This window comes from Budorcas taxicolor, chromosome 11 (genome assembly GCF_023091745.1).
Source record: "Budorcas taxicolor isolate Tak-1 chromosome 11, Takin1.1, whole genome shotgun sequence".
Classification (NCBI taxonomy): domain Eukaryota; kingdom Metazoa; phylum Chordata; class Mammalia; order Artiodactyla; family Bovidae; genus Budorcas; species Budorcas taxicolor.
This window is the reverse complement of record NC_068920.1, coordinates 109,607,332-109,629,360: the sequence shown is the minus strand read 5'-3', so window position 1 is coordinate 109,629,360 and position 22,029 is coordinate 109,607,332. Positions and strand designations below refer to the sequence as shown.

The 22,029-nt window shown below is 42.3% G+C and overlaps 1 protein-coding gene and 1 non-coding gene across 2 annotated transcripts in view; both read left to right on the top strand.

The window, feature by feature from the left end:
• Positions 1 to 22,029, top strand: part of DNAH6 (dynein axonemal heavy chain 6) — a 284,682-nt gene that overhangs the window by 197,954 nt on the left and 64,699 nt on the right. Inside the window, exons 57-62 of the mRNA XM_052648894.1 lie at positions 1,706 to 1,773; positions 2,949 to 3,129; positions 4,589 to 4,768; positions 9,289 to 9,522; positions 16,314 to 16,449; positions 20,831 to 21,000. Coding sequence (XP_052504854.1) covers positions 1,706 to 1,773; positions 2,949 to 3,129; positions 4,589 to 4,768; positions 9,289 to 9,522; positions 16,314 to 16,449; positions 20,831 to 21,000 — 969 coding nt within the window. The remainder of the gene's footprint in view (positions 1 to 1,705; positions 1,774 to 2,948; positions 3,130 to 4,588; positions 4,769 to 9,288; positions 9,523 to 16,313; positions 16,450 to 20,830; positions 21,001 to 22,029) is intronic.
• On the top strand, positions 5,002 to 5,074 carry TRNAE-CUC (transfer RNA glutamic acid (anticodon CUC)). The gene has a single exon. It is a non-coding gene; the product is annotated as a tRNA-Glu (tRNA).

Sequence of the window (22,029 nt, the reverse complement as noted above, 5' to 3'; positions counted from 1 at the left end):
ACAGAGGAGCCTGGTGGGCTGCAGTCCATGAGGCAGCAGAGGATCAGACACAACTGAGTGACTAAGCACTGCTCACGTGCTGATTCACAGCCTTCAGTTTCTCACTTGTTTAACTTTCGGGAGAATATCACACACCTCCCCAGTCCACGCTCTGTGACTGCAGGTAGATTATTCCACTTCTCAGATCATCAGGTCAATCAGCTAAAGTGGAGATAAAGCTTACTTCAGGGATTTGTCTGTGAAGATTAAATAAGAATAATATGTGTGGATAAAAAACAAGGTCCTCCTGAATAGAACATGGAACTATAGTCAATATCCTGTGGCAACCCATAAAATGGGAAAGAATATAAAAAGGAAAGTGAATGTTTACATATATGTATATGTATAAAACTGAATCACTTTGCTGTACAGCAGAAACTAACACAGTTTAAATCAACTATGTGTCAACAAAAATGTTTAAAATTTTGTAAGAATGTTTATAAAGTACATGACATTTAAACACTACATGTATGATTTTTGCTGTTGACTTATTCCCTGGTGGCTCAGATGGTAAAGCGTGACTGCAATATAGGAGACCCGGGTTCAATCCCTAGGTCAGGAAGATACCCTGGAGAAGGAAATGGCAACCCACTCCAGTATTCTTGCCTGGAGAATTTCATGGACAGAGGAGCCTAGCTGGCTACAGTCCATGGAGTCGCAGAGAGTCGGACACAAGTGACCGAGTTTTCATATCCACGTGATGTCAGAATATTATAGCAACAATTTTTCATTAAAATAGTATGATGAGACAAAGTATATAAAACTCTAGTATCAACAGTTTCTTTTTAACACAGGCAAACTATGTGAAAGTCATATAGCTTCTTTTTAACAAAGGTAAACAATGTGAAAGTCACTATAAGTGATTTTTATTAGCCCATTTAGCCTCACAAATACCCTATGCATTCTTGCTTCCTAGTTTCCCAATTTTTCCCTTTTTAAAAAAAAAACTTTTTGGCTGCATCACATGACATGTGAGATTTTAGTTCCCTGACCAGGGGTTGAACTTGCACCCCCTTCATTGGAAGCACTAATCTTTAAGCCACTGAACCACCAGGGAAGTCCCCTATTTTCCTAATTTTTAAGGATCAGGACCTGAAGCTCAGAATGGACTGGCTTGTTCTACATCACATACACAGTGACAGGTACAGCTAGAATTTGAGTCTGCTTCTTTCTAACCTTTCACTGGCTCACCTTTCCATAAAATGCTATTCTCTAATGGTGGCATTTGAGGAGCAAGATTGTCACTCACGGCAGTAGAGAAAATTGCATTATAATTTTGTGAGACATGATACCTCCCTGGTGGTCCAATATCTAAGACTCCACACTCCCAATGCAGGGAGCCTGGGTTCAATCCCTTGTCAGGGAACTAGATCCCACATGCCACAATTATGCTGCAGCTAAAGATTCTATATGCTGCAATGAAGATCAAAGATCTCACGTGCTGCAACTAAAACCCAGTGCAACCAAATAATATAATTAAATAATTTTTTTTAAAAGAGAGAACTTAATGAGACTAGGATTTTATTGCTTGCCTTGTATGGGTAGCAAGTGTGTTCACCATTAGACCTGGAATACATCCAGCTGAGCAGTAATGAGCTCTGTTCTAATAAAGAAAGCCGTCCATATATTATTAGTCTGAACCAGTTACTCTCTGCTCCTCTTCTAGGTGTGCATCAAAGTTACCATCATCAATTTCACTGTAACCAAATCAGGTCTGGAGGATCAGTTGTTAAGGTAAAAAACAAAGGGCAGGTGGGGAGGGAGTGGCGGGGAGAGCAAAGATTTCCTAATATTTTGTTTAGAAATTTTGACTTAAAGAAAAAGATTAGCTTTCAAATAGAGAGATGGGGGTAAATAATAAAAGGGCAAGTGAGGGGAGACATCAGTTTGCATGTTTAGACTAGAGAAGCTAGAGGTATAGCCCCTTTATTCTTTTCATTTTCTTTTGAGATTTATGTGTTATTTGGTGGACATTCTGAGGACTTCGAGCCTGGGAGACAGGACTCTCAGATTATTCTGAGGGACTGCTCTGAAGATGCAAGGAGGGGAGCCAGGGTATTCAAGAGTTTTTGCAACAAAGTAACCAAAGATTGCTGTTAAAGAAAACTTCCCTCTAAAAGGGCTTCCCTCATAGCTTAGTTGGTGAAGAATATGCTGGCAATGTAGGAGACCCAGGTTCGATTCCTGGATCGGGAAGATTCCCTGGAGAAGGAAACGGCAATCCACTCCAGTATTCTTGCCTGGAGAATCCCATGGACAGAGGAGCCTGGCGGGCTACAGTTTATGGGTTGCAAGAGTCGGACACGCCTAAGCGACTAAACCACCACTACCAAAGAAAACTGGATTAAGTCAAATTAAGGAATCTAAGTGCTTTTCTATGTGTGGGAAGATGCAAGAATCTGGGCTGCCTGAAATCATTCCCTTGATGTGCACCTTAGCTATCTGGGGCCAGCATCCTGTGCTTTCTCATCATGAATAAAGCCCCTTTTTTAGATGCAACCAAGATTTGTTTCAGAGAGGTGGTGGGATTTCATGAGTCTCCCCTGTTAGTAGGAAAAGAACGTTCTAGGCACCATTTTCAGCTTGGGACAAGCAGCTGTTAGAAACAGAAATTGAATGATTAGAGAAATGAAGCACTGAGCAGATTTTCCTAAGATGAGCAAAAGCCGTGGGAACTGTGGTCAGGTGCAGGCCTCTGAGAGCTAAGATAAAGAATTAAACTGTATATGTAATGCAGCTAGTCCCTGGGGACACCCAGCAGAAGAGGGGCCTATGCACTAGGATTTGGCTGGTAGCATTAACATTCAGGCAAGTAGTATTCAGGATACAAACAATGAGAAATTCGGAAAGAAAAATAGAACCCTAGAGCCCTGAGAAAGACCTAACTTTGGGATTCACTTTGGCACCAGCGATGTTGTGCGACTCGAGAAGCCTGAGTTGGAAGAGCAAAGGATCAAGCTCATCGTGAGGATCAACACTGATAAAAACCAACTGAAAGCTATTGAAGAGAAAATCCTGAAAATGCTCTTCACATCTGAGGGAAATATTCTGGACAATGAAGAACTCATTGACACACTCCAGGATTCAAAGGCAAGTCAAATATTTTTATTATTTATAAACAGTGTGTTACTTCAAAAGACATAACTGCACCCTTTAAGGGTCCTGCCAGTTTTTTTATTTTATTTTTAACTTGTGGGGTCTTCATTGCTGTGCATGGGCTTTCTCTAGTTTCGCGAGTGGGGACTTCTCGCCAGTATCCTATCATCTGTATCTGTAAACTGGTTTCTGTTTGCAAGGCGTTGCGTTGAAGACATCCTTCCTATAGAGTAGAGACATCATTGTTGTACAGTAGAAACCAACACAACACTGTAAAGCAATTTTCTTCCAATTAAAAAATAAATTTAAAAATTTTCTGTTTTTAAAAAAAGAGTAAAGTCAGGATTGATTGCTCCTGGGCTGCACTTCCTGCCACTTCCTGCCTATAGTTCATAGGTCAGTGGTTCCATAGTGATTGCTCATGGTCCCTGCCCTAGACCCTGTGACTTCAAGACAGAGAATTTCCCAACCTAGGGATGTCCACACCTAAAGAAGATGAGAGAGTGGTGAACAGAACTGGGACAGACAGCAATAGGGAAAGGCAGAGAGACTGAAGGAGACAGAGAGGGGAATCTTGAAAACCCCACTGGCCAGAAGGCTCCCCAGAGCCACAAAACCGCAAGACAGAAAACCAAGAGAGCAGTGAGAGACCTTGACAACATCTCTAGCTTACTTAGGATTACACTGTTACTGTTGGGTCACTAAGTCGTGTCCGACTCTTTGCGACCCCTTGGACCGCAGGCCACCAGGCTCCTCTGTCCGAAGCCCCAGGCGAGAATACTGGAGTGAATTGCCATTTCCTCCTCCAGGGGATCTTCCCAACCCAGGGACTGAACCAGGGACTGAACCAGCATCTCCTGCATTGGCAGGCAGATTCTTTAACACTGAGCCAATAACCCTTCTCAAACAACAGCTTCCACCCCCGGGTTTCCCTGTAGGTACACCTGGAGTACCAGGAAAAGAGAGAGAACATTAGATTCCCTTGTTATTCCAGAGTGGGATGTGGTACCACTGCCTCCCGGGCTCTCTCCACCCCCTCTCATGAGCAGTTTCACGGATATCCTTTCTCCGCTCCTATCTCCTTTCTTTACAGGAACCCTGGATCTCTTGAGGACTGCTCATGATGAAGCCAGGGAGCAATTGGGTGTTAGTGTTTCCATTTCAGAAGGCACCCAGGTTCCAGGCTCAGAGAAATTCTGCTGCGCTTCTCCCTCAGTCTCCTGTGTTGCTTATTTTCTTCTGCCCATCCCTAACTCGGCCTGGAAAGGAGGTCAGCTCAGTTAGAAGGAGGTCACCGAGTCCTGAGACTGAGTCATGTGTCTGGGGAGCCTCCTTATTATAATCATGAATTCGTCATCTACTTTCTTTCCTAGACCTAACTGGATATGTTCTCTAAATCCCACCGTTCTTTGGAAGCACATCCTCAAGGACTTGTTTTCTTATGTTTATTCAGATCACTTCCGGTGCCATTAAAATCAGACTGAAGGAAGCCGAGTCTACTGAACAGATGATAAACATCGCTCGTGAGAAGTATCGTCCTGTGGCCACTCAAGGCTCTGTTATGTACTTTGTCATTGCAAGCCTCTCAGAAATAGATCCCATGTATCAGTACTCACTAAAATATTTTAAACAGGTAAGTGTGTGGTTGTTGTTGTTAAAGAAATGTATCAGTGCCTCATGAGCAAAATGGAGAAGGTCATGGCAACCCACTCCAGTATTCTTGCCTGGAGAATCCCATGGACTGAGGGGCCTGGTGGGCTATAGTCCATAGGGTCACAAAGAGTCGGACATGACTGAAGTGATTTTCACTTCCACTTCAGGAGCAAAGAGGCTATTTCTGATCCTCAATAAAAATAAGTGAGGGCTTCCCTGGTGGTCCAGTGGTTAAGACTCTGCACTCTCAATGCAAGGGACATGGGTTCAATCCCTGGTCAGGGAACTAAGGCCCCTCAGGCTGCAAGGTGTGCCTCCCCCGACCCCAAAAAAAGACACAGTATGGCTACCAAGTGGGCAAGGGAAGGGTGGGATAAACTGGGAGATTGAGATAGACATACATAGAAGCCCTAGGTGACTGATACTATGTATAAAATAGATAATTTATGAGAACCTATTGTAAAGCACAGGGAGCTCTGTTCCGTGTTCTGTGGTGACCTGAGTGGGAAGGAAATCCAAAAAAGAAGGGATACATGAATGCTTGTGACTGAGTCACTTTGCTCTACAGCAAGAAACTAACACAACATTGTAAAGAAACTATACTCCAATAAAAATTAATTTTAAAAAAGATGTTGAAATACTCAGACAATTTTTATACACTAGACCGAGCTCGCTTTTTCCTCTAGATGTCTTGTTTAGTCCTCCTGGTATGGTCAGGGGGCCGGCAGCAATAGGAGCTGCAGGAGAGAACGGTAGCGAGGAGAGAATGGTAATGAACTGAGAGAAATACGAGGCACGTTGTATAGACACACCTGGGCTCTCTTCCAACAAGATGTGCAACTGTTGTAGCAGGCTTTACAAGCCATTTTCTCTTGTTCCTAATGGCAGGGCTGCTGTTCTCACAAGGGGTTGCCATCTCCCCCTTTACTTGGTGGACATTAAACCAAGCTTCCCAGGTAACACTGGTAAAGAATCCACCTGCCAAGGGACGAGACTCAAGAGACACAGGTTCGATCCCTGGGTCAGGAAGATCCCCTGGAGAAGGAAATGGCTACCCACTCCAGTATTCTTGCCTGGGAAAGCCCATGGACAGAGAAGCCTGGCAGGCTACAGTCCATGGGGCCACAAAAAGTTGGAGATGACTGAGCACAGACATACACGCGCGTACACACACACACACACACACACACACACACACATTAGACCAAGCAAGGTAAGGAGAAGTAAATCCTTTCATTCCACCTAAAAGACTCTGATAATGCTTTTCCCATCCTGGGTGTTTTGCAGTTCATGATTCTCAAGGTTTTTGTTTTTTCATTTTACCATGCCTCACAGCTTGAGGGATCTTAGTTTTCCAACCAGGGATTAAACCCAGGCTCTTAGCAGTGAAAGCACTGAGTCCTAACCACTGGACCACCAGGGAATTTCCATGCTTTTCAAGATTTCAAAATCTCCTTCGAGCAATAAAAATGAAGATGCTCTGAAAATATGTTGGACTGACAGAAAAAAAAAATTGTAGGATGAATCATCAAAACACTGGAATTTTGCAGTTTGGAAGGGAAACTAGAAACCCAAAACACAACTGCAGGTGACAGCCCTAGCCAAGACATCCTCCACCAGACCATCCGTAAATCCATTTCACACTGAAATCATTCAGGGTGTGTCAGGATTCACTACGTTTTATTTGAGCGCCAAACTTACCACCTCTTCCCTGGACTTTAAACTCTGCCTCTTGTCAGTTTGTTAAAGAACACCCAATCCTCTTTTCTTCTGAATGTGTTAAAGTAGCAATTCCATTATTCTTTGTTGACCAAACTCTGCCAATTCTCTATAATAAGGGTATGCCTCCTTGAAGCTCTTTAAAAAACAAAAAACAAAAAACAATTTTTATTGAAGTAGAGCTGATTTACAGTATTGTGTTAGTTTCAGGTGTTTACCAAAAGAAGTCAGTTAAACATACACATTTTTGTTTTGTTTGTTCAGTCTTTAAGTCATGTCCAACTCTTTGCAACACCATGGACTGCAGAACATCAGGCTTCCCTGTCCTTCACTGTCTCACAGAGTTTGCTCAAACTCATGTCCATTGAGTCAGTGATGCCATCCAACCATCTCATCCTCTGTCGCCCTCTTCTCCTCTTGCCCTCGTCTTTTCCAGCATCAGGATCTTCTCTATTGAGTTAGCTCTTCACATCACGTGGCCAAAGTATTGGAGCTTCAGCTTCAGCATCAGTCCTTCTAATGAATATTTAGGGTTGATTTCCTTTAGGATTGACTTGTTTGGTCTCTTTGCCGTCCAAGGGACTCTCAAGAGTCTTCTCTAGATTCTTTTCTCATGTAAGTCATGACAGGGTACTGAGCAGAGTTCTCTGAGCTTTTAATTCTAGGGAATGGAGCTTTGTCTTTTGGTGAGGAGCCTGAGAGTCAGCTCTTGTACTCCATCCTGTTGGCAGGAGAAGTGGATACAGCAAGGCCTGCACAAGGGCTGTGCAGCATTTTTAGGGGCAAGTGAAGCACACTTCTTGACCCCGATCTGCCTTGGTCCTCAGCTGGTTTCAGCAACTAGTCACCTTTGACCTACCTGATCTCCCCACGAGCAATGCATCTTGACCCCTCTAAAGGTGACCAAAAGATTGGGCATTCTGACCTCACCTCACATTGTTGCCGTTTGTGCTGTGGATCCTCAAGGCTCAAGCCACATGAACAGCCCTCCCCAGTCACCACTGCAAGATGCCCTTGCCCGTGACTTCCAGGCAAGCCCATCAGTTCAGGCTCTGCTCAGCTTTATCACACAGCCTGAGACCCTTGGAAATTTTTGGATCTTCTCTCCCCCATCCCCTTGTGCTACTTGGAAGTGGCAGGAAATGGGTGGGGCTATTTCTGTCCTTCTCACATGAAACCTCAATGCCAGCATCTCTGCTGCCTTCCTGATATTCTTGTAATGTGTGTAGGGAATCTTTTGGGAAGTAGACCTCTTCCCAGAATTTCTACGCAGGAAGCAAGGTGGAAGTCTCCTTTAAAATTGAGAGTGTATGCTCAGTTGTGTCCAACTCCTTGCAACCCCAAAGACTACAGCCTGCCAGGCTTCTCTGTCCGTGGAATTTCCCAGGCAAGAATACTGGAGTGGGTTGCCATTTCCTTCTCCAGGGGATCTTCCTGACCCAGGTATCAAACACATGTCTCTTGTATCTCCTACATTGGCAAGCAGATCCTTTACCACTGAGCCACCCAGGAAGCCCCCTTTAAAATTGGTTTCTCTTAAATTTCAAAGAAAAGTCTTGTACATTCTTCCTACACAGTAAGAATTATCTTGTGGAAATGCCAAAAAGAGGGCATGACCCTGACATCCTGCCCTGCTATAAAACCATGCAACCCAGAATGGGACTTGAACTTGTGGTCTTTTAACTGAGATCAAGCCTGGTCTCAGTGCTTAATGAAGCTCACGTTTTTGATGTCTTATCACAGAAAGAATTCAGTGATAGACAAGGTGATAGGTAAGAAATGAATGTTTTTAGAAAGAAACATACTCCACAGACACAGTGTGAACCATCTCAAAAGACCAGACGGGCCCCAGGGTATGGGGATGTCACTTTTTGTAGGTGTGGGTAATTTCATGAGTGGGAGGAGTATTCCAGCTATTATGGGGAAGGGGGTGGATTTCTAGGAACTGGGCCACTGCCCACATTTTGACATTTATGGTCAACCTTGAAACTGTCGGCTTCCCTGATAGCTCAGTTGGTAAAGAATCCACCTGCAGTACAGAAGGGGTAGGCTATTCATTCCAGTTTTCTTGGGCTTCCCTTGTGGCTAAGCTGGTAAAGAATCTGCCTGCAATGCGGGAGACCTGGGTTTAATCCCTGGGTTGAGAAGATCCCCTGGAAAAGGGAAAGGCTGCCCACTCCAGTATTGTGGCCTGAAGAATTCAGAGTCAGACACAACTGAGTGACTTTCACTTGGAATTTTCTCGGCACCTGTGGGTGTGTCATTTAGCTTGCTGATATATTACAATGAGGCTCGAGGTCTAGGGGAAGTCAACTAATCCGCCATCTTGAACCTATTTGATTCTGATCAGTTTATGTTGTGTCCTCGGGCTATGTCATTGTTTTAAAGGTTGTGCCCTGCCCCCTTCTCTCCTGTTTCACTTAGACCTCTCATCCAAAGTGATTATCAAATGTGATTTGAGGATATGAGAAACTGGTTCTGCCAGCTCACCTTCATTTTCCATTTTCTGTCCCGCATCAGGATGATCCCTACAGAATAGTCAAGAATTTGACATTGGTCCATTTCTGAAAAAAGAGGAGAGAAAAAGGAATGCACAGAACACTACGTATAAATGTGTCAATCGGGGATGAATCCCGGACTTAATCATTGTACACTATTCACCTCCTGTGCTGCTACACATTTAGTCACTGAATTTGGGGGAGTCTGGGTGAAAAGAAAGGATTTTTTTTCCTTCACAAAATTGAATTAAGTCAGAGACACTGATAGAGTTCTCTTTCACAGTTGTTCAACACAACAATTGAGACGTCTGTAAGGACAGATGATCTACAGCAGCGCATGGAAATACTGCTGGAACAGACTCTCCTAACTGCTTATGTCAATGTGTCAAGAGGACTTTTTGAACAACATAAACTGATCTACAGCTTTATGCTCTGTGTTGAGATCATGCGTCAGCAAGGAAGATTAACTGAAGCTGAATGGAATTTCTTTCTCCGAGGTTCTGCAGGCCTGGAGAAGGTACCTGTTTCAAGTTTAGACAGTGAATGTTATTAAATAGAGCTCATAAGCACCTAGCAATGCTCCACAGTGACTCTGGTAACTGAAAGTTTTACCGTCAGCGGTGTAGCCCACTGGGAGTCTGGGACCCAGGCTATAACTTAGTCTTGTCTTTAGTAGCTGTATAGTGACAATGGCACCCCACTCCAGTACTCTTGCCTAGAAAATCCCATGGGCAGAGGAGCCCATGGGGTCCTCTGCAGTCCATGGGGTCGCAAAGAGTCGGACACGACTGAGCAACTTCGCTTTCACTTTTCACTTTCATGTATTGGAGAAGGAAATGGCAACCCACTCCAGTGTTCTTGCCTGAAGAATCCCAGGGATGGCAGAGCCTGGTAGGCTGCCGTCTATGGGGTCGCACAGAGTCAGACACGACTGAAGCGACTTAGCAGCAGCAGCAGCAGTGACTATAAAATTTGACCTCTTTATGCAGCAGTGTCCTCACCTATAGAAAAGGGATGTTGGAAGTAACCAGTGAGCTAGCATATGGTGAAGCCAAATCCAGCCTCTCCACCCTGACACCAAGTTAAATCTTGGAGACAGAGTTTTGGGGTGAAGTAGAAAAAAATAACTTTATTGGTTTCCAGACAGAGGGGGCCACAGTGAACTAACACTGTGTGTCCCAAACTAGAGGGGATAGTGAGGAGTTTTAGAGTAATGGTTCAAAGAGGGTGTGATCAGCTTGTGGACATTCTTCTGAATGGTTGGTGGTGAGGTGAGTGGGAGTCAGCGTCATCAGCCTCTGGTTCCAACCCTTCCAGTGTCTCCATGCTTGTGGGCAGCCTACCATCGTTAACATTTAACTTCTCCCACCTGGTGGGAGTTTCAGTATCTGCAAAACACCTCAAAAATACTGCTATGTATATCCCTTGAAGGGGAACCAGGCTTTGCCCCAAGGCTGCACTGTTGTTTCTTGACTGTTTCCCCCTTGTCTGGACATCCCCTCCCTTCCCTTATTAGCAACTGATTGAACCTGCTTCTTGCTGACAAAGGTCCATCTAGTCAAAGCTATGGTTTTTCCAAAGTCACATATGGATGTGAGAGTTGGACCATAAAGAAAGCTGAGCACCAAAGAACTGATGCTTTTGAACTGTGGTGTTGGAGAAGACTCTTGAGAGTCCCTTGGACAGCAAGGAGATCCAACCAGTCCATCCTAAAGAAAATCAGTCCTGAATATTCATTGGAAGGACTGATGCTGAGGCTGAAGCTTCAATACTTTAACCACCTGATGCAAAGAACTGATTCATTAGAAAAGACCCTGATGTTGGGAAAGATCTCCTCCTAAAGGCAGGAGGAGAAGGAGATGAGATGATTGGATGGCATCACAGACTCAGTGGACGAGTTTGACCAAGCTCCAGGAGTTGGTGATGGACAGGGAACCCTGGCATGCTGCAGTCCATGGGGTTGCAAAGAGCTGGACATGACTGAGTGACTGAAATGAACTGAACTGAACTGAACCTGCTTATTGGAACTCATGGAAGGTTATGGAGGCTGAATGAAGCCTAAAGGTTTGGGGCCTATGAGACCCAAGGGTCCGGCTTGGTTTCGATGGGAACATGTTTTGAAAAGTTGACCATTTACAAATGGGAGAGTTAAAATCCAGTAAAAGTAGTCATTCACAGATCTGACCCTAGTGTTTGTGAAGTCATGATCCTCTCTTGCCTGGACACATCTTTCATTATAAAACATGGGGAAGAATAGAACTTGCTTGTTGCCTTCTGTAATAACATAATGTTTGTCTAACTTGCTCCAGTCCCTCTAACTGGCCTAACCCACCCACATACCACAGACCTGGTCACTCACAGAACAGAAGCACAGCCACCCGACCCTTGCCTACCATCCAGCCCAACTCTAAATTCTTGGCTTTGTTCTGTCTATCTCAAGCCCTGCCCTTGGCTCCTATGGTTCTGACACCTGCATGAGCTTGCCAGTATTTGAGCCTCAATGTATCACTGGGACATTGAACTTCATGCTTTTGTTTGACCCAGCACTCTGAGTCAAGCCCAGGCAAGACCTCTTCACCCAACAGTCCTGCTTCCCTGACCCTTACTCACCCTGCATACATACATATTCTATTAATCCTTTCCTAACACTGTTTTCTTGCCTTTTCCTACTGTTCATGAGGTTCTCAAGGCAGAAATACTGGGGTGGTTTGCCATTCCCATTTCCAGTGGACCATGTTTTGTTAGACTAAAGATCCATATAGTCAAAGCTATAGTTTTTCCGGTAGTCATGTTCCGATGTGAGAGTTGGACCATAAAGAAGACTGAGCACTGAAGAATTGATGCTTTCAAGCTGTAGTGTTGGAGAAGACTCTTGAGAGTCCCTTGGACAGCAAAGAGATGAAACCAGTCAATCCTAAAGGAAATCAACCCTGAATATTCATTGGAAGAACTGATACTGAAGCTGAGGCTGCAACACTTTGGCCATGTGATGCAAAGAGCTGACTCATTTGGAAAAGACCCTGATGCTGGGAAAGACTGAAGCCAAAAAGGAGAATAGGATGGCAGAGGTTAGATGGGATCAATGACTCAATGGACATGAATTTGAGCATACTCCGGGAGTTAGTGAAGGACAGGAAGCCTGGCATGCTGCAGTCCATGGGGTTGCAAAGAGTCAAACATGACTTAGCAAATGAACAGCAATATTCAGACCAGGCAAATCTATAGAGATAGAAAGCTTTCAAAGTTTAGTTCCCAAGCACTAAATTTTCAAAGAACTAGTTTTAGCTGTTTAGGGCTAGAGGGCATGGGCAGGTGGGAGGGAAGTTGCTAAACACATCATGGTTAGTGTGTGTGTGTGTGTGTGTGTGTGTGTGTGTGTGTGTGTGTGTGTGGAGATGAAATATTCTATAATATTCTAAAATTGACCATGGTCATGGTTACAAAAGCTGTGAATTTACTAAAATCTACTGGATTGTATGCTTTAAACGGATGAATTCCGTGATATGTGTATTGTATCTCAATAAGCTATTTTAGGGCTTCCCAAGTGGCTCAGTGGTAAAGATACCACCTGCCAGTGCAGGAGATGTGGGTTTGATCCCTGAGTCAGGAAGATCCCCTGGAGAAGGAAATGGCAGCCCATGCCAGTATTCTTGTCTGGAGAACCCCATGTACAGAGGAGCCTGGCAGGCTGTAGTCCATAGGGTTGCAAAGAGTTGGACATGACTAAGCCACTTAGCATGCATGCAAACCTATAAGTGTAATATAAAACCTCCTTACCTGCCTCCTGAGAAATCTGTATGCATGTCAAGAAGCAACAGGTAGAACTAGGCATGGAACAACAGACTGGCTCCAGATCAAGAAAGGAGTACATCAAGGCTGTATATTGTCACCCTCCTTATTTAACTTCTATGCAGAGTACATCATGAGAAATGCCAGGCTGGATGAAGCACAAGATGGAATCAAGATTTCTGGGAAAAATATCATAACCTCACATATGCAGATGACACCACCTTTATGGCAGAAAGCAAAGAGGAACTAAAGAGCCTCTTGATGAAAGTGAAAGAGAGTGAAAAAGCTGGCTTAAAACTCAGCATTCAAAAAACAAAGATCATGGCATCCAGCCCCATTCAGTTCAGTTGCTCAGTAGTGTCCAACTCTGCAACCCCATCAACTGCAACATGCCAGGCCTCCCTGTCCATCACCAATTCCTGGAGTTTACTCAAACTCATGTCCATTGAGTTGGTGATGCCATCCAACAATCTCATCCTCTATCAACCCCTTCTCCTCCTGCCCTCAATCTTTCCCAGCATCAGGGTCTTTCCAATGAGTCAGCTCTTTGCATCAGGTGGCCAAAGTACTGGAGTTTCAGCCTCAACATCAGTCCTTCCAATGAACACCCAAGACTGATCTCCTTTAGGATGGACTGGTTGGATTTCTTACAGTCAAGGGATTCTCAAGAGTCTTCTTCAACACCATGTTCAAAAGCATCAATTCTTCAGCATTCAGCTTTCTTTACAGTCCAACTCTCACATCCATACGTGACTACTGGAAAAACCATAGCCTTAACTAGATGGACCTTTGTTAACAAAGTAATGTCTCCACTTTTTAATATGTTGTCTATGTTGGTCATAACTTTCCTTCCAAGGAGTAAGTGTGGTTTAATTTCATGGCTGCAATCACCATCTGCAGTGATTTTGGAGCCCAAAAAAATAAATTCAGCCATTGTTTCCACTGGTTCCCCATTTATTTGCCATGAAATGATGGGACCAGATGCCATGATCTTAGTTTTCTGAATGTTGAGCTTTAAGCTAACTTTTCACTCACCTCTTCCACCTTCACCAAGAGGCTCTTTAGTTCTTTGCTTTCTGCCATTAAGGATGGTGTCATCGGCATATCTGAGGTTTTTGATATTTCTCCTGGCAATCTTGATTCCAGCTTGTGCTTCTTCCAGCCCAGAGTTTCTCGTGATGTACTCTGCATAGAAGTTAAATAAGCAGGGTGACAATATACAGCCTTGATGTACTCCTTTTCCTATTTGGAACCAGTCTGTTGTTCCATGTCCAGTTCTAACTCTTGCTTCCTGACCTGCATACAGGTTTCTCAAGAGGCAGGTTAGGTGGTCTGGTATTCCCATCGCTTTCAGAATTTTCCACAGTTTATTGTGATCTACACAGTCAAAAGCTTATAGCACAGTCAATAAAGCAGAAATAGATGTTTTTCTGGAATGCTCTTGCTTTTTTGATGATCCAGTGGATGTTGGCAATTTGATCTCTGGTTCCTCTGCCTTTTCTAAAACCAGCTTGAACATCTGGAAGTTCACAATTCACATATTGTTGAAGCCTGTCTTGGAGAATTTTGAGCATTACTTTACTAGCGTGTGAGATGAGTGCAATTGTGCAGTAGTTTGAGCATTCTTGGCATTGCCTTTCTTTGGGATTGGAATGAAAACGGACCTTTTCCAGTCCTGTGGCCACAGCTGAGTTTTCCAAATTTGCTGGCATATTGAGTGCAGCACTTTCACAGCATCATCTTTTAGGATTTGAAATAGCTCAACTGGAATTCTATCATCTCCACTAGCTTTGTTCGTAGTGATGCTTCCTAGGGCCCACTTGACTTCACGTTCCAGGATGTCTGGCTCTAGGTGAGTGATCACACCATCTTGATTATCTGGGTCATAAAGATCTTTTTTGTACAGTTCTTCTGTGTATTCTTGCCACCTCTTCTTAATATCTTCTGCTTCTGTTAGGTCCATATCATTTCTGTCCTTTATTGAGTCCATCTTTGCATGAAATATTCCCTTGGTATCTCTAATTTTCTTGAAGAGAACTCTACTCTTTGCCATTCTATTGTTTTCCTCTATTTCTTTGCACTGATCACTGAGGAAGGCTTTCTTATCTCTCCTTGCTATTCTTTGGAACCCTGCATTCAGATGCTTATATCTTTCCTCTTCTCCTTTGCTTTTCGCTTCTCTTCTTTTCACAGGTATTTGTCCCATTAGTTCATGGCAAATAGATGGGGAAACAATGGAAACAGTGACAGGCTTTATTTTCTTGGGCTCCAAAATCACTGCAGATGGTGACTTCAGCCACGAAATTAAGACACTTGCTTCTTGGAAGAAAAGCTATGACCAACCTAGACAGCATATTAAAAAGCAGAGACATCACTTTACCAGCAAAGATCCATCTAGTCAAAGCTATGGTTTTTCCAGTAGTCATGTATGGATGTGAGAGTTGGACCATAAAGAAACTGAGTGCTGAAGAACTGATGCTTTTGAACTGTGTTGGAGAAGACTCTTGAGAGTTCCTTGGACTGCAAGGAGATCAAATCAGTCAATTGTAAAAGAAATCAGTCCTGAGTATTCATTGGAAGGACTGATGCTGAAGCTGAAGCTCCAGTACTTTGGCCACTTGATGGGAAGAACTGACTCATTAGAAAAGACCCTGATGCTGGAAAAGATTGAAGGCAGGAGGAGAAAGGGTCGAGAGAGGATGGGATGGTTGGATGGCGTCACAGACTCAATGGACGTGAGTTTGAGCAAGCTCTGGGAATTGGTGATGGTCAGGGAAGCCTGGCATGCTGCAGTTCATGGGGTTGCAAAGAATTGGACATGACTGAATGACTGAAATGAACTGAAAAGAACTGATAAAAGCCTCAGGCAAATATGCATTAAATTTTCAAAGAGCTAGTTTCAGTCTACAATTATAGCTGTTTCTCTGTCTCTTTTAAAACTGTTTACCCACATGTAAGATCTTCATGGAATATTGCCAGGTGGCCTAATATTGATACTTTTCCCTGAAATTTCTGGGAATGTGTGAAATGATTAGACATAGACACACTCATCCCAGCTGGAAGGAGAGTACTGCTTGTCTTGCTACGTATTCTGCTCTGCTTCTCAGATTTCCCCGTCTCCTAGCAGTGAGAACATCTAGGAACTGGATTTGGAAACTAGTTCTCTAGGAAAAAAATCATCAATATAAGAATATTTGAAGGGTGGGGAGAGACCAGCGTGGCATGTTGGAGAACAGGCTACAAGTAGACTTTACAGATTTATCGTTAACCCTTCACAAGATCAATGACTTTCAGCACATGTCAACATGAAAAGCTTTCATCAGCTGCACTTAATTTCAAACACCAACAGGTAGAATTGATTCAACAGCATATCTATTTCACCATATCTTATATCTGTCCTGGGCAAATGGTTATTTTTAATATGCTATTAGAGCTTGATTTTTCCCTTAGACAAGGTGAAAGCATATTCTGTGGTTGTCTTTGTGCATTACTATTCACTTTTTTTCTGTCTTCTAACAGGAACGCCCACCTAAGCCTGAATTTCCCTGGCTGGTTACTGCCACGTGGTTCGCCTGCTGTGACTTAGAAGAATTATTTCCAGTTTTTAAAGGACTTACACAATATATAGTATTATATCCTATTTCCGTACGCATAGGTAATACAGCAAAAAGGATCTGCTATAGGAGGTTGTAAAGAAATTCATGAACCCTAACTTTAAAAGTCTCCTTTAACCTCTTCTGCAGTATCAGTATTTTTCACTAGGAAAGCCTTCATTTTTAAGAAATTTTGAATTACTTGTTTTCCCAGTTTCTTGAGGTAAATGCTTGGCCCATGAATTTTCAGTACTTCATGTTTACAATTATACCCATTTTAAGGAGATGCATTTACCTCCAAGTATTGTTTTAGCTTCATCTCATACTGGTTTTGGCTTCCCTGGTGGCTCAATGGTAAAAAATCTTCTTGCAATGCAGGAGACAAAAGTTCAATCCCTGAGTCGTGAAGATTCCCCTAGAGAAGGGAATGGGATCCCACTCCAGTATTCTTGCCTGGAGAGTCCCAAGGACAAAGGAGCCTAGGGGCTACAATCCATGGGGTGGCAAAGAGTCAGACACAACTGAGCATGGCAGGTTGTACTTTTTTTTAACTTCTTACTGAAGGAAAACATACATATGGAAAAGTACGCAAATCAAAATCAACAGCTTATTATAAAATACTGACTAATTCTGGGCTACCACCCAAGTCAAGAACTAGAGCACTGGCATCACAGAATTCCCGTATACTCCTTCATAGAACCCTTACCCTCTTTCCCAAAGGTTATGCCTGCTCTGAATTATAACCGTCTATGTTACTTTTCCCCCATGTTTTACTATGTGTATGTAATCTTTGCTGTTGTTGTTTAGTCACTAAGTCATGTCTGACTCTTTAGCCACCCCATGAAAAGTAGTTTGTTAAGTTCCTCTGTCCATGGGATTTCCCAGGCAAGAATACTGGAGTAGATTACCATTTCCTCCTCCGGGAGATCTTCCTGACCCAGGGACTGAACCTACATATCCTGCATTGACAGGCAGATTCTTTGCCACTGAGCCACCAGGGAAGCCACATGTAAACTTTAATTCAAGCCTATTAATTATGGCATTTATTTTACTGTTTTTTACACCTAACCAGTCATTTTCTAAGAGAGCTACATTAAGGTACACCACTATGACAATTTCTCTGTAATTCTAGAATTTCTCCCATTATATCTTGTGGAACTGATGTTGTTAATTAAGCATAAATAGGTTTAGGGTGATTATCTTCCTAACCAGTAAAATACCTGAATAGTGCTTTTTGCCTTAAAATATATTTTCTAATATTAGTATTATTAAATATTATTACAGCAGGATTGTCTTCATTAGTATTCCCTCTGTATATTTCTGCATTCTTTATCTCTTCTGGGTCATCATCATGTTTCAGTGTATCTTTAGTAGGATTTTGTTGTTTTCAGCAACATGGCAGTCTCTTTTTAAACAAGCAATTTTTAATCCGACTGTTGTAAAGTTGGTTATACCTCTATTTCAGTGGCTCTCACTGGGGAAGATTTTGTTCCCCAGGGGACATTCTGAAGACATTATTGGATCCCACAACTGGGGTGGTGCTGCAGGCATCCAGTAGGTAGAAACCAGAGATGTAACTAAACATCCTACAATGCTCAAAACAACCAGAACAACTCTCCACAACCAATGACCACTTGCAAATGACCACTTGGACCAAATGGCAGTAGTGGCAGGGTTGAGAAAGTCCTCATTTATTTAGACTGACTTCTGTCACCTTATTTATAGAGATTTTTTCCTTGGCATGCTTTTCTTTATTTTTTACTTCTTCTTTCTTGCCCTCGGGTCTGTTGTCCACATTCTTTTTTTATTTTCCTTGTACTGATTTGAAGTTGTGTGTTCTGTTGTTATTTTTAGTATTCTTCTGCTTCTCATCTGAATGGGTTTTTTCCCGAGTACACCCAGTAACTGTGGTGGTTTAAAGGCTATGTGGACCAGAAATTCTGGGATCCTTATATGCTCATTTGATTTCTAAATAAAGACTGGGAAGAATAAAATACTCTTCAGTAAATAAACCAATGAAAATTGTGTTTCTATATTATGGACCAATTAAACAAGATGGCTAGAGGAAGAGGTAGAACACAGAAAAAAAAATACTCGTAGGAGAAGTCTAGTGATGGACAGCTAGGGAAAGACCCAAAGCAGAAGGGGCTAGATGGAGCTTCATAAACGTAGAGGCAAAGAAAGAGATAAAGGCTGAAAGGCAAAGTAATTCTGAAAACAACTCATCATGTTTGGACAAAGGCACCATTTATTACTGTCATCTGAGACTAAAATTTTAGCAGTTTAAAACAACTTTCTTGCTTTCATTTGTTAAATTTCAAGGTTGATTCTGGAAACCCTGCAGAATTACGAAGGTTTGTGTGTGATAGGATGACTTGTGTTCTAAAAGTGAGCTTTAGATCTTTGCAGGTGAAGTTTCATAATTAATTTCAAAGCCACTCAGCTTCAAAGGCTTCCTAATTGCCTTAATCTTGTGCCTATGTGTTTCATGTTCTACTAGCTGGGAGTTAGAATTTCAAATTATCCTGCCTTATTAGCCAAAGCCCTAGTGATCATTACAATAATGAGAACCTGAGGGGAAAAGAAGTCCTTTTGGCATAAATGTTTCCACTACCTGGTTCTCAGAATAGTGCATCCACTAAAAAGTGCTGTGGTGTGCTCTACCCTGTGGTCTCTTACCTTGTAGTTGTCTATATTTCACACAGAAATTAGAAGTCTTACAGAATTACCTACTGCTCCAGGGTCATGGGCTTCAGTGTCACTTAATTTCTGTCACCAGCTCTGTAGCTACTATATTGTTAGGCCCTCAGAGGAGAGCCTCAGAGGAGAAAGTCATTTTCCAGCCTGCTGTGGAAGCCAACCATTTTGAGTAATATTCAACCCCAGCAGCCTATTTCATCACTAGATGGCCGTGTTGGTCTGCCGAGCGGCTTAACAGCAGCACATTGTGCGCCCTGCAGGAATTTCAGTGCTAATTCTTGTTCAGTCGCTCAGTCATGCCCAACTCTTTGCCACCTTGTGAACTGCAGCATGGCAGGCTTCCCTGAGTTTGCACAGATTCATGTCCCTTGAGTTGATGATGCCATCCAACCATCTCATCCTCTGTCGCCCCTTTCTCCTCATGCCCTGTCTTTCTCAGCATCAGGTCTTTTCCAGTGAGTCGGTTCTTCATATCAGGGTGGCCAAAGTCGTGGACCTTCAGCTTCAGCATCAGTCCTTTCAGTGAATAGTCAGGGTTGATTTCCTTTATGGTTGACTGGTTGGATCTCCTTGCAGTCCAAGGGACTCTCAAGAGTCTTCTCCAGCACCACAATTCGAAAGCTTCGATTCTTCAGGACTCATGCATAATACACAATTTATTCATATGTTATTTATATGGTAAAAATGTATATATGCCTGAATATTTTATGGGCTTCATCTGTCTCACACATATTTTATTTGCTTCATCTGTCTCACACTAATAATTGTGCTATTTTCTATCACTGCTCTGCTTTTCTCTGCTTTTCCTTCTGCCTCCAACAGTGATGGGGGTTCTGGGCTTTGTTGGGGGTGGGGCTGCACTGGGGCTTTGTTGTGACACTCAGACTTTCTCTAGTTGCAGCACTCAGGCTTAGTTGCCCTTTGGCGTGTGGGATTTTAGTTCTCCAGCCAGGGATTAAACCCACATCCCCTGCATAAGAAGGCAGATTCTTAACACTGGACCACCAAGGAAGTCCCAGCAGTGATAGTTTGATGTACTTTTATGCTATTGTCTGACACATTGATTTATTTTATTGTATTTTTATTATTGGGTTTGTATTGTAATTAATATAACTTGACCTGTTTCGTCCCATTTAATTATGTTTGCCTTGAATTCTAGTATAGCCAATGTTACTCATCACTTCTTATCACTTAGGGTTGGGTTTTTTTTTTTTTTTTTTTTTTTTTTTTGCTCACATTTGATTGATAAATCTCTATGCATCCTTTAATTTGTAACTTCTCTGTCATTTGTTTTAACTTCATGTTTTATAAGTGGTTTGAATTCATTTTCTGATCCAATTTTGAATTCAGTATTTCCTAATTAGGTTGGGTAGAGGGAGATTAATATATTTACATTTGCGGTAATATAAAAAACTGATAGTCAATGTAGAAATTTTTTCCTTACCAAATATACTTATTTAATGGGTTTCCCCAGTGGCTCAGTGGGTAAAGAATCCACCTGCAACACAGAAGACACAGGAGATGTGGGTTTGATTCCTGGGTCAGCAAGATCCTCTAGGGGAGAAATGGCAACCCAGTCCAGTATTCTTGCCTGGAGAATATCATGGACAGAGGAAACTGGCAGGCTATAGTCCCAAGGATCACAAAGAGTCAGACACAACTGAGCAACTAAACACACACATTTATTTAATATCACAGTCATAGCAACTGTAATTAAAGCATGTTTTAAAATTGTGTTTCCAGGGTCTTTTGAGACTTATATTAATCCACCCGATCGGGACGCCTATTCTATAATGAAGGAGAGTGATCAACTCATAACAACGGAAAGGGTGCCCACAAGCTATAATTTTTGGCAGCCAGAACTAAGTTCTTTCCATAAATTAATCCTTATTAAATGCTGTAAAGAAGAAAAGGTAGGATATTTTTCATTAAAGAACTGTGTTATAATTATTTTTGCTAAAGCACACCAGCCAGTTATGATTCATGGACTGATTAGATTTGTTTAGAAAGTAACAATGGCCAAATTTGGGAAATGGTTTGTGACTTTGTGTTGTTAGTAAGAAATGGAGACTTTGTGTTATCAATAGAGAACAATATTTTATACAGGAAATGATGAGAGAAAAGGCTGGAGAGTCATCCAGGGACCTAGAGGAACTTCCTTAATATTGCCTGGGGAACTTGTTCTTCCTGCCAGGGAGGTCAGGGCTCTGCTGGATGGTGTTAGCAGGGGACTGGTGGGCCTTTCAGAACTTGGCAGCAATGGGAAGGAGGCATTTGAACAGAAAAAAACCATAGTCACCAAGACCAGTTTGAAGATGGCTGACATAATTATGTAAGAAATTATGGCAGCTTGCATAAAGTAGAATGAAACAGCACCATTTGTAGCAACATGGATAGACCTAGAGATTATCATATTAAGTGAAGTTACGTCAGACACAGAAAGAGAAATATCCTATGGTATCACTTATATGTGAAATCTAATTTTAAAAATGATGCAAATGAACTTATTTACAAACCAGAAACAGACTCATATATCTTGAAATCAGACATATGATTACCAAAGGAGAAACATGCAGGGAAATAATAAATTAGGAGTTGGGGTTAATTGGGGTTAATATATACCCACTACATATATAAACTAGATAACAAGGACCTACTGTAAGCACAGGAAACTCTACTCAATATCCTGTAATAACCTATATGAGAAAAGAATCTGAAAAAGAATGGCGATATATACATATACATATATATGTATATATATAATTCACTTTGCTGTACACTGGAAGCTAATAAAACATTGTCAATCAAATGTACTTCAATAAAAATTGTTTTAAAATTATGGCAACCTGAATTAAGATAGAGGTAGTAGATTAAAGAGGTGGAGGGGGATGTGGAGATAGGGCAACTAGTATGGCTCCTGGTTTCTGCGTGGGTGCCAAAGG